The following is a 13,179-nucleotide window of genomic DNA, read 5'->3' as shown; positions in this document are numbered from 1 at the left end:
AACACTGGATGTTTATGATCGAATGGGATCACTGCGTGTTTTAAACGTCCCTCAACCCTAATTAAACCCTCTCTATCAAGGAATGGAGCTAACTTTCGAAAAGTTTTAGGGGGTAGCTGATTCTTTTTTATGGAGGCAAACAACGAAGAAAAATGTTGGTTTTGTACATGACGGAGAATAGTGGTTAATGCCCGTTGGATTTCAAATAAAGATAAGTTTATAGTAACATATCTCTTTTTTTTACTTTGAGTGGTAAATCTTTGGACATATGCCAAAATACGCTGTATTTTGGTCAGAGATGGAAATTTAGTTAAAAGAATGTCTATTACACGTCTATTAATTTCAATAGTTTGAACGAAGTTTGATTGTTGTTAGTAGTATAAGAAGGAGAGTTCTGGAGCAGGATTATCCCATATTTTGCGCTCTGTGATTGGTTGAAATGCCAATATGGCGGTCAAAAATTTAGTAACTTTTAGGGATTTTCATTTTACATGTTGGCAATGAATCTCAATTATGTTGGTACTACTGAGGGTGGAGGGAATGCAAATTTTTTTAATATAAATAAAAGTAGGGTGACCGTCAATATATAAAAATTACAATTAATGATTCGTGCTACAATTAGGACTAAGTGTGTGAAAGTGAAAGGAGAATTAAAAAAAAAAAACAACAAACGTTACAGTGAACTTGTATTTTAAAGGTGAGTAATATACATTGAAATGAAGCGTGTTAAATTTAAAGAAGATTTAGATGTGTATTATATTGATGAAGACGAATATAGCAAAAATGCTAGAAACGGATCGGAATGGTTGCAAGCAGCTGCAGATAGGCATCGTTTTAAGAGACGTATTGAAGAAACTGAAAAATTATTGTATGAAATATTACGTAAGAAAAATGAGAAGTTAAATAAATAAAACACTTTAAATGGTATTTAATATATTATTTATTTAAATATGTAATCTTATGTATGGTTCTATTAGGTTTAAAACATCTACATAATCTTGTGTGTTTGTAGAGGGCCAATGTGCCGAATCAGGACCGGATTGCCATCCAACTGGTTTCCCTTTAGCTCCATTTCTCATGTTGTTTATTAACCATGCCATTATATTCTGGTGTGATATTCGCGACAGTGGCTCAAAGTTAAATTCATAGTTGAGTGCTTTGAAAACTTGTATACATCTTTTTACAAATTCATTGTCTGCACAATACAATGCATCGCAAATCAATTTATCACAATAATAACGTAAATTACGGTATTTACATATAAGATTATTAATAGAAACAATTCCTTCGTTATCAGCGAATAAATTAGTTAATAAATATTTTTTATACATTTCATCAGTAAATTTAATACTTACGTTACTAGTCAGTGATTCTAGATCTTTAACCTTCAATTCATTGTTGTTGTTTCGCTCGTAACAATTAAGCGATTCTAATGATTGCTCAACAACATGATCAAAATTGAGTTTTTCATTAAGAATTACTTCTAAAATTTCAACAGAAGCTAGGTGTAGATTTCGATATGTTAAAATCTGGTTTGGGATAATTATTTTTTTGCAATATGGTATTAACACCATCAAGATTATTTTCTTTGATAAAGTTTCTTAAATGATAGAAGTAGGTATGCTCCAACTTTCTATAGAAATCACTTTGAATTATAAACAAACTACACTACCGTGTGTAATACCGTGTATACGGTGTGATTACAACTTCTAAATAAAATTTGTTTTGCAAACATAGTGTTTTTCAAAGTTAAACAATCGAAATAATTTTCAAATTTAATTTTATGTTTCACAACAGCTTTTTTTACACCTTTAGCTTTTTTCGTAACACGACCATCAATAACACGATTTGCATACATTTTCGATCGTAACCCTATAAAGTCCGTCATACTTCTACCGCAATTCTCATCTTTCATAAGACCTAATACGGCTTTATTTTTGAGCGGGATCTTAAATTGATTATCCAGATGGTAATTCGAGGTGTCAAATTTATCTAAATTTATTTTAATATCTTCATATAGGTCATCGGTGTTAATATGTACAGTGAAGCTGTCCGTATCCATATAACACAATCGAATTGCTTCATTATATTTAGGTTTTAAAAAATTATAATAGAATTCATACATTAACAATTTTGAAATTTCTAAAACTGTAAAACCAACGTATATAGGTTTGTTGTAAACAACACGAAGTCGCTCCATTTGAATTGCCGAAAATGTTTCAGTAAAAATCTTAATATTTTTAAAATTTAACTTAGCGATTAGACTGCGAGCTCCGGGTTTTGACCTACCTTTTCCGCAAATGTCATCCCAACTTGTAATTAACTGAACATCAACTGTTTTATCCACGTTTTCCATCGTCTTTCCAAATACCGAATTATTCATTAGTTTAAAAAAGTCTCTTTCAAAATCATTTTTAGCGGATTGACGTAATTTTGTGTTCATATCAATATAAGGTTTCAACTACGCAGATTGTTTAAAGGATAAAACTCTATTTACTTTCATAACTTTGAGACCGTGAGCTACAGCATGCTTTAAATTTCTATAATGAACAATATAATTTTTCTTGTTAAATAAATTTGGAATTAATCTTTTCTCGCTCTCACTGTTACTGCTGTTGGGAGGACATATGTTTTCTGCGAGAAAAGGTAGATCATTGTGTATATCGTGTAAATAATGAGGATATTCAATATCAACATCCAAAATGTAACCATAATCAGCTTCATCGGATACATGATTAAAATTAAAATTTTGAATTTCAGTATCATCTAACCATTTAAAGTCTCCATAGGGCATCGGTTGTGACATTGCCCAACCATACAAATTGTTAGCGTCCCAATACATTAGAAATTTCGAAGGAGAATTGGAGTCATAATTATCCATATATTTATTATTAGCTTTAGCATGACGTAATGAGCACTGCGAAATACCCCCACGAATGCCTTTTTTAATGAAATGGACTTGATCTACATCAGTCAATAATTCAAGTTTAATTTTTGTAAATTTTAACATTGCATCCCAAGTGAGTCCTGGTGTGGTGTAATAATGTGCTGGGTCCAATCCATAAGTTTCAAAACAAACGCGTCTAAATTTTTCAAAAACATCTGCTAACAAAAGAACATCGGTCTTGAGGTATAGGTCAGAGTAATCTTTTAAATTTTGACACTGAAATGTTTGCCAAACTGTTTGAGCGTGTAAATAATCTTTATCAGTTATATTTTCAAAACTTAATTTGTTAAAAAACCCGGATTTTTGTGGTAATGATGTTTCACTTAATTTTTCAAGTGAATCTATATAGCCATAGGGAAATATACCCTTTCTCTTTAATAATTGAAATTGCTTATTACATGGGAAAAATTTTCGTACATGGACGAAATCCTCCTCTACAAGATTACTCGACAATGAATCGAGTGAGGATGCCATAAATCGAAATGAATCCAAAAAACGTAATTTCATGAACCGATTTTCAAAACGGGATTGATTCTGTATCTGATCAACTAGCACGCTTTTACTGAAACTTATATATTTTTCTTTATTATTAGGTAAAACATCAATACCATTGACATCATCAATGTCAGCCATCTCTTTAACAAATAAATGTGCATCATAACAGCTGAAATTATGTAGGAATACAGGGATAAATTTGGGAATTTTAAAGTTAAGATTACATACAACATGGGCTGGGCCCCTATATTTACCAGTTATATGACAATGATCATGCACCTTAACTACATCTTCTCCAAAAGGTGTTTTACAGATGTGACAAATGTTTGTTGCTTCAAATGCAACTTGTTCTTCAACAGTTAAGGGGGTCATGGGTTTTACATATTTTATATATTTGTGATAAATATATCTAACATCTTCCATTAATTTTAAAATGAAAACTTTGGGACAGTCGAGGCCGGTATAGGTTTCAAATTTACAACAAGTTTCATCTACAGTAGAAACGATATAGTATGCAAAACTGTATGGTTGATGTATGTCAACTTTTTCTGTAAAAGACTTGGAGAAATCGGGTTCACAATGCTCGATTGGTTTTAAAATTGATTCAAAATCAGCGTAAATAACAAATGGAACCATTTGAGTATTTTTATAATTATTAAATTCCAAAATATTTTCCGGCATTAAATTTCCCATAAAATTGGGTATTGATTTTAAATCTTCGATGGTAAAATGGTCGTTATATGGTTGCAATCGTATTGTTGATGTCTAGATAATTTGTCGGCAGATGAAAACCGAGTTAAACACCCGTCGCAAAGACGTATTGAGCCGTTATGATTTGCTATATGTTTAGAAATAAGTCGTGAAAAAATTTTTGATTAAAACAAAATGCCCTATTCCATTATTAAATAAATATAATAAATTCACATGTGTATCTCGTCTATTTTTAGTAAAATGAATGGGTCCTTCCACATTGTAGGTATAATTAATGGAATCAAAAACCAAAAATTTAAGTTAATTCGTAAACGTTAATACTTAAATTATTTAAAGTTTCTATTTTGGATATATCTTTTAAATGAACGGGAAACGTTATACCTTCTAAATTTAGCACTTGAGAGTAATGAGGATAGCTTGAAGTACGAACCTTACTTATTTGAGCGGGATGAAGAGCCGCCGTCAAACACCATGCAAAACAAGCGTTATCATTATTCTTTATATTGATACAGGCTTTTTTATTAATAATTTCCGAAGGTAAACGAATATATGATGATCCAGGTATTGGTTGGAATTTGTTAACGTTAAGCAAAAGGTGTGATACGGAGAAGAAAGCCCATCCAGACCCTTGCTCCTGGAAATCCTCACTCTGTTTTATAATATCTCTAATCATCTTATCGTAAATTTCCTCGAAGGTTATAGACGTAATTACTTTAAATTTTGTATTGAAATTCTTCATGGAGAGATATCTGTTTATTTCTATAAAATAATAAAAACCAAAGTCAGATCCTAATTTTACAAATAATTTTGTTAATATATAGTTTGAGAAATTATGTTAGAACACCAAAGATCAGGCTTGATGATAATCAAACCATTCAGAAGTAACACTATTCAAGTTAATCCACTTTTGTAGCAAGTGTACATTCTGAAGAGCACAGTTTAAATTATTATTGTAATGGTTATGACAGTGATTGGCATCACAACAACTTCCTTTAATCGATGATGTGTATCCTATTTCTTCTATATTTTTAATATTTTCAAAATTTGGCAGTAGCTGCTGTAACCACTGTTGCTTTTGTAATCCTTTCACTAGTATATAAGATTTTTCATGAAGTCCGCTTTCGTGTAAAATTTTGTTTAAATCAGTATATGGAATTTCACCATCATTCCAATTATGACCATGAATAAAATTGGTAGTATAACGAAGATGTTTCTGTTGTTCATCTTTGAATTCACTTAAATTTATACCAAATTTAAAAATAGCGTGGACTTTGCAACAACAATCACGAACGTTCATTAGCGCAAGTTCTTTACAGATAAATTCACTGCTATATTTTAATTGAAAACCTTGCACATCAAGAATCCACATCCTAACTGCTGAGATGTTACTTCACAACTGACACACAGAGAACGAATCATTCCCGTTAAAGGTAGTCGATCATATTTTAGCACGCGATCATGTTTGAATGTTACAGTAAAAGTGTAAATCTATATTTGATTAATCATACCAGTTAGAGGAACATATTTGAAAACACGATCATGCAAGATTAAACAGTAAAGGGTAGTATTATTAGGTATATCTTCGCTCGTTTAAAATTCAATGCGAATATCAACGGTTCCAACATTTAAAATATCATTTTGTCGTGAACAATCAATAACAATAATCGGTGTATTTGCTAAAAATGTGTCTCTGTTAAACATTGGTTCTGCAAGCTCTCGATCGTAATAGGACTTTGCAAAGTTACAACACATTTCATATAAAACTGCAATTTGACCAGTTTTAAAATTTAAATGTAATGGTTCATAGGGATATTTTTCACTATTTAAGAACACTTTCATATCTGTTAAATTACAATGATCAAATAGAGATGCTGAAACTTTTGAAACTCATCTTTTCTATTGGTTTGAAATCCTAATATTAAGTAACGAGGTTTTTCCAATTGTGTAGATGTTTTAATTGTCCATGAGTGCTGTTTACTTTTTGGTAATGATGGATACTCATGTAAATCAAATGAACGAAATCCCATATATAATTCAATTCCTTGTTCTATATGCTCTAAAAGTTTCAATCGTTCTACATCAGCCACCGACACGTGTGGTACCTTCCACACAATTTTATTAATAATAATCTTCATATTAGGTGTAGGACATTCAATGACATTATTATCTGAATTACTGCGTACTAACACCAATTCTTGACGTAGATTTATCAGGATTTTATTATAGTCTTCAGCAAAACCAAGAAAGTATTTCAAGGGAACACAAAAATCAAAATCACCTGTAGTTTCATTTATCTTAATGTTTAAATATTCAAAACCAGCGTTAGAAGAATGATAGTATTCAGACCTTGTTAACGAACAAAGATTTTTTAATGTGCTAGCTATTCCTGGATTTCTAACTCTATCAATTACATTACCTCCACATTCAAATCGTATTTCACTAAACATATGAGCGACTGGATTTACTGTTAATTTTGCATCTTTATCAACGGTTCCATCACCTTTCAATAGTTTCCCTTGTACGTAAATAAACGATTGGCTTGGTAATGTGTAAATGTCCTGTTGTTGGATTGCAATACGTATTTCATCACTATTGTTAAACGAATTTGATGAGTAAGGTAAATGATTATGATACTGAAGCCTCACAAGTGAATTATCAAATTCAAGCTTGTCCGAAACGCTTAAGATGCTCATATTATTATTATTATTATTTTATTAATTTAAATCCTAATGACAGAAAAAATTGTTTGTTTTGAGGTGTTAGATGTTTCACAGTTTGAAGATGATTAAAAATATTAGATGTAGTTGTAGCATTTATATTACGCTTAACCTTAAGAACCATTGTAATAACTAGAGGGTTTTAAATGTAGTCTTACCTTAATGACTTCTCCTCTGAAATTGACCAACAATCCATTCTGGTCAACTATTTTAAGAGTAATATTATCAATTATTTGTGTATTCAGAGGCATATATATTAAATTGTGAGGAGTTTCCGATATCTTATAACCTTTAGGTACTGTAGGGAAAAATGAGTAGATGGTGTGTGCAGGTACGTCATTATGATAAGCTCCATGTGTTATGTTGCATTGTATTTGTATAGAATTTATTTTAAATATATCTACAATATTTTGACTATTATGTGGAGATTTGTTCGGATCTAACACATCTGATTTATTAAAACCTAGTATTGTTGACATAGAATTGTCTACATTAAAATCAACTATTTTAGCACATGTAACCACTGCTTGTAATGTATCTTCATTTGCCTCTATACTAAAATTTGTATCTTCAATATTATTCTTCTTTAGTTGTTCATTAATGGCATTCGAAATGTGTTTTAATTCATAAGATCCTGTTGGTATTGATATCAACACATTATCTATTTTTAAGCAATTATTTGTTTCATCTATATTTGGAATTGAGTTGTACCCATCAAAGCTTACAAGTGCCAGTTCATATTGATAATTAGGATTCAGTTCTATTGTGGGGTGGTAATTTGCTGTTAGAACAGATGTTTTTCCTACTAAATCGAACGTCCACATGCTTTAAGTGTTAGAGCTATAATGTGTTTGATGATAAGAAATTTAAACATAAATAACCACAATTACTTGTGTTGTAGGTTTGATATTGATTGTGATTGTATTTAATAATTACATTATTTCCAGCACTCTTAAAATAGTTTACAATTTTTTTACTTGGTTGTAAATTACCAAAACTATCAAAATAATTAATTATATTTCCTTTCTTAATATAGGCTGTCCAATGAGTGCCAGGTCCTTTCACACTATCCAAGTTAATAATACCTCTTTCATTATTATTAATACGCAGAGGTAATTTATCTTGCATGAATATCCCTCGAAACTCTGGTAACCCCAACATTTTTACATAACGTATCAAGTCAAGGTTTGTTAGCGCTTTCTGTTGTTGTTGTTGTATGTTTTTTTTTTGCGTTTCTTTAAAAAAACACCTAATCCTTTTTTATATGGTTTTAAATACAGACCTTTACCTAAAGCTATTGATTCCATTGTCTAATTATGTCTTTGGCTTTCCTTGAGTGCCGCTTGTGCTTGCTTCGCGTTATTGACTTACAACGGAAGCAGTGCCACCTGCTAGAGCTCCTAATTCACTTAATCCAGCAAAAATTGCAATAGGCGGAAGTATACCACCGCTTTTTGGAACTGTAATAACTCTAGAACGAAGTTTCTTTTTGGCAATACCTTTTACGGCACGTAAAGCTAACTTTGTAGCAGATTTCAAATCATTAGTGCTTGACTCTTTTAATTTTATTTTAGCATTTTTAACACTTCAATGGTAAACATACAAATGAGCATTATATATTCAATTTCAAAATTATATAAAAGTCAGTTATACTATAAACATGAAAGTGATAAAACAGCCTTACACATTAGATGTTGATGATGTAACAATACAATTTAACAATCAATCACCTCAAAACAGAAAGCATAGTTATTTATTTCCAAATAATCTACGTTGCATAATATCCGGACCTTCTAACTCTGGTAAAACAAATCTGATAATTAGTTTATTACAGGATCCTAATGGAATATCATTTAAAAATGTGTATGTGTATTCAAAGTCATTGTATCAAAACAAATATGAATATTTGAGAAAATTGCTGCAGCCTATAAAAGGTTTAGGATATTATGAGTATAGCAGTAGTGATGACATAATGCATCCCTCTAAAGCAAATGAAGATTCAGTTTTTATATTTGATGATGTAGCATGCGATAAACAGTCAATTATTCGTGATTATTTCTGTATGGGACGACATAAGGCAATAGATAGTTTTTATTTATGTCAGAGTTACACACATATTCCAAAACATTTAATACGTGATAATGCAAACTTTTTAATACTTTTCAAACAAGATGACCTAAATTTAAGACATATTTATAATGATCACGTAACAACCGATATGAAATTCAATGTTTTTAAGAAAATGTGTGCAATGTGTTGGAAAGATAGATTCGGATTTTTTGTAATCAATAAGGAGGACGATATGAATGATGGTAGATATCGTAATGGATTTCATTACTATATAAAATTGTGATTGTGTATGTTTCTATATCAGTCATGTTAGTGATACGAACAGGTGGAGAGCTGCATTTGCCCGGCTATCAGTTTTGTGGACCTGGGACAAATCTCATGAAACGATTAGCACGTGGAGATCCTGGTATTAATAAGCTTGATAGAGCATGTAAACGTCATGATTTAGCATATACACAATACACAGATTTACACAATCGACATAAAGCAGATAAAGTATTAGCCGAAGAAGCATGGAAAAGAGTATTAGCGAAAGATTCATCTTTTGGTGAAAAAGCTAACGCATGGTTTGTTACTAACGCAATGAAAGTAAAACGAAAATTGGGTTTCGGTTTAAAGAATCCGAAAAAAAAGTATCGGTGTTACAACCGATAAGAACGGCTGGCTGATCTGATAAAACAGATCATTTAAAAACCGATCTTTTAAAATTTATATGTTAAAAAACAGTTCCAATAGTAGATACAAATTTTAGTCATTAAGCATTCATTCATTGTAAAGAAAAGATGGACTCAAAACAATTAACACGAAAGCTTATTAAAACTAGAGAAAATGTGAAAAAGAAATTAGATAAATTAAAAGCAATGAAACATAGATCTGAACATTTACTTCAAGAACAATATAAAGTAGTAACAACACCTTTACAAAAAATAATTTCCTCAATTAAACATCCTATTAAAGTTAAGAAGGAGGAGGAGGATGAAGAGCTTAAATCCGATAAAGTTAAAGAAGAAGAAGAATTTAAAACAGTAATACCTGCAAAAAGAAGAAAAAGAGTATCAAAAGCAGTACAAGCATCACGTCTATCAGAACTTAACCAACAACAACAACAACAAGCGCCTCAATCACCAACAATATCAATATTAAGCGATGATGATGTTTTTGCAACATACCCATCACCGTTGTGGTGGTGATGGGTATCGTACAACCATCGCAACCATCACAAACTGCAGCAGCAGCAGTAGATGTATCTTCATTACCAGAAACTGTGAATATTCCTGAAGAATTATTTGTATTGTACTTGGAACAATTTGCACCTCTAACAAGATCTTACATTGAGGGCTATGTAAGAGATGATAACAATGAATTTGATTCTAGCAACAAGGGGGTTCGTGTTGACATTTTAACTGATAAGTATTCCATTGGAGATAGTGAAATATCCTTTAGTAGTAAAACTAATGATATAACCATTGCAAATAAAACTTATAAGGGTACGAAAGGTCTGTATGAGTTAATCTTCAAGAGGGAACCAGAAAATTTTACTAGTGACGATCAAAAGAATTACGTTGAAATACTTAAAACAACAGCAGCATTAAACAAAAATCAAGATAAAAGCAAACAAATTATAGGTGATAAGTCGGACAAGTATCGTCAAATAATTGCACCTGTTTTAAATGCAACGGAATCAATTGTACGACGTAGTAGAGTGAAAAGCGTTCCTGTTCGTCTGAGAACTGGAGAAGGTCTCATGCAGCAGCAGTACAATAATCAACGGTCAAATTTCATTTATTGGGATGATCCTAATGAATTAGTAGATAGATTAAAACTTTTAATAGCCTCTCAGCTTGCCGGTAACACATCACATGGTAATGAAATTAATAGTATTATAGAAGAGTTACGTGAAGCTCGTATAATTGTATAAACCTGTAGTACATTATATCATTTTTATTATGACTATTCACAAGTTCGGACATTATATTTCTTCTTCTTCTGTTCTGTCCTCTTCAATTGAAGAAAACTATTATTATTACTTTAATATTACTTTGACTGGAAATAAAGTTCCAAATAATTACGCACTCAGTAATGAGAAATTATATTATACTTTTCCTATCAAATCAGGTGTAATTCATTCTATGACTATTTCACCATTGAGTACAATTCTTAAAGTAAACAATGTGAAATATCAAAACTCTTTTGAGGGTATTCCATTGAAAAAAGGTGATAGATTACGATTCGTTCCATCTACTGTTACAGGGGGGATTAATAAGTTGTTTGTTGAAATCATTGTAAAATGTCCAGTGATGTTAAAAGAAAAATAGTTGAAGAACTTCATAAACCTGCTCGAATACATTTCAAAAGGCGACATGTAATTGTTAAAGGGATAAATGATTTATACCAGGCTGATTTAGTAGAGATGATACCTTATGCACGACAAAACAATGGTTATCGTTATATACTCGTTGTAATTGATGTCTTTAGTAAATATGCATGGGCTGTTCCTGTAAAAACTAAATCGGGTAAAGATGTTACTAAAGCAATGAAAAGTATTCTAAAGAACCGATATGTACCAAAAAATCTTCAAACTGATCTAGGAAAAGAGTTTTATAACAAAGAATTTAGCTTGCTTATGAGTAAGTTAAAAATTAATCATTACTCGACGTTTAGCTCATTGAAAGCATCTGTTGTTGAACGTTTGAATAGAACTTTAAAAGGTTTAATGTGGAAAGAATTTAGCATTCAAGGATCTTTTAAATGGTTAAAGTTATTACCACAGATACTATTAATATACAATTCACATAAACATTCAACTATAGGTATGAAACCGATAGAAGTGAATAATAATAATAATACTGAAAAAAGATTACTGGATACTGTCTATAATCGAATGAAAACAATCGCATTAAAAAAACAAAAGTTTCACTTAAATGATTTTGTAAGAATTTCTAAACATCGTGGAATATTTGCCAAAGGGTACACTCCTAACTGGAGTAATGAAGTTTTTAAAATTGTTAAGATTCAGTACACCAATCCAGTATCGTATTTATTACAGGACTTGAAAGGTGAAGATATTAAAGGTGCTTTCTATAGTGAAGAACTACAACGTACACACTATCCTGACATACAGTTAATTGAAAAAGTATTGAAACGAAAAGGAAATCGAATGTACGTTAAGTGGTTTGGAATGGATGAAAGAAGTTGGATTAAAAAATCAGATTTTGTATAATAATTATATATATTTTTTTTTAAATAAAACAACTACTTAATATTAATATTTATTTATTTACCATAAATCTTCTATTATATTATCATTACCATAATCACTATCACTAGTATTCCATTCTAAGTCTGAAAATGAGGAATATAATTCAAAAAAATGTTCCATATCATAATTATCCTTAAATCTAAATAACGCTATAAAGCAAGGGTTGAAAAATGATGCTTTATCTTCTATACAGTTGAATAAATTATCAAATGATAATTCGTAATATCTATACTTCCATTTTTTTATGTACTTTTTTAAATTGCTTCTCAATCTAAACCTATTAATCTTTTCAAAACAAGCTAAACATAAAGCACCGTCTGGAGTGTGAATAGAAATTCTTAAAATGGAAGAAGCATTTGACAGGTATCTGTTTATAAAGTTCTCTTTCTCAAGTCTATCACCACTATTTCCAACTACATCTAATGCTAATAAAAAATATCTTAAATATTCTCTATCTCTTGATAAGCATAACGATTCAAAATTATAAACATTTTCTAAATAAGCTTCTATATCTAAATCTAAACAATTATCATAAAACATGTAGATTTTCCAAACCTTAAACCAACTAACCCATACTTTATTATATACACTTTTAGGGAGTAATTTTCTGTACTTACCTAAATAATATCTTTTTTCACAACTCATACAAACCTTTATTAATGATAACGTAAACAATGTCTTAACCATTTCTAAAAGTTTAATATGGAGCTATCTGTTAATCGATTGGTTCTCGTTACAACATTTACATTCACCTTTATATACGTTATATACTGTCTCTCTCACCAATACGCAGAGCGAAAATTATTTTTATGTATACCATTCACTTAACTATTTACACACCTATTCCTAATTGGAGCACGAGTCATTAATCTTATTTTTTTATTGACGTTCACCGAGTGCATTTTTGCTATATTGGTCTTCATCAATATAATACACATCTAAATCTTCTTTAAATTTAACACACTTCATTTCAATGTATA

The 13,179-nt window shown here is 30.6% G+C and overlaps 3 protein-coding genes across 3 annotated transcripts; all 3 read right to left on the bottom strand.

Annotated features, from left to right (window-relative positions):
• Positions 1 to 1,663: 1,663 nt before the first annotated feature.
• LOC139431242 (uncharacterized) lies at positions 1,664 to 2,443 on the bottom strand. Its single transcript, XM_071198882.1, has one exon. The coding sequence runs from the start codon at positions 2,441 to 2,443 to the stop codon at positions 1,664 to 1,666; it is 780 nt and encodes a 259-aa protein (XP_071054983.1).
• Positions 2,444 to 2,461: 18 nt separating this feature from the next.
• Positions 2,462 to 3,580, bottom strand: LOC139431241 (uncharacterized). Its single transcript, XM_071198881.1, has one exon. It carries the CDS (start codon positions 3,578 to 3,580, stop codon positions 2,462 to 2,464), a length of 1,119 nt encoding a protein of 372 aa, XP_071054982.1.
• Positions 3,581 to 5,743: 2,163 nt separating this feature from the next.
• On the bottom strand, positions 5,744 to 6,846 carry LOC139431240 (uncharacterized). The gene is made up of 2 exons (XM_071198880.1): positions 6,132 to 6,846; positions 5,744 to 5,994 (listed from the first exon to the last, which is right to left on the bottom strand). Exons 1-2 carry the CDS (start codon positions 6,844 to 6,846, stop codon positions 5,744 to 5,746), a joined length of 966 nt encoding a protein of 321 aa, XP_071054981.1.
• Positions 6,847 to 13,179: the final 6,333 nt, after the last annotated feature.

The sequence above is a fragment of the Onthophagus taurus genome, chromosome 8 (assembly GCF_036711975.1).
Source record: "Onthophagus taurus isolate NC chromosome 8, IU_Otau_3.0, whole genome shotgun sequence".
In the NCBI taxonomy this organism is placed as follows: domain Eukaryota; kingdom Metazoa; phylum Arthropoda; class Insecta; order Coleoptera; family Scarabaeidae; genus Onthophagus; species Onthophagus taurus.
The sequence above is the reverse complement of the archived record's forward strand: the minus strand, read 5'-3'. Positions and strand labels throughout refer to the sequence as shown.

Bases quoted from the DNA above. Each gene is read 5' to 3' on its own strand.
- LOC139431241 (XM_071198881.1), bottom strand. From the start codon at position 3,580: ATGGCTGACATTGATGATGTCAATGGTATTGATGTTTTACCTAATAAT.
- LOC139431242 (XM_071198882.1), bottom strand. From the start codon at position 2,443: ATGAACACAAAATTACGTCAATCCGCTAAAAATGATTTTGAAAGAGAC.
- LOC139431240 (XM_071198880.1), bottom strand. From the start codon at position 6,846: ATGAGCATCTTAAGCGTTTCGGACAAGCTTGAATTTGATAATTCACTT. The intron at 5,995-6,131 runs GTAAACAGCACT...GTAATTTAACAG, and splicing joins GTATCCATCATTACCAAAAA to ATATGAAAGTGTTCTTAAAT.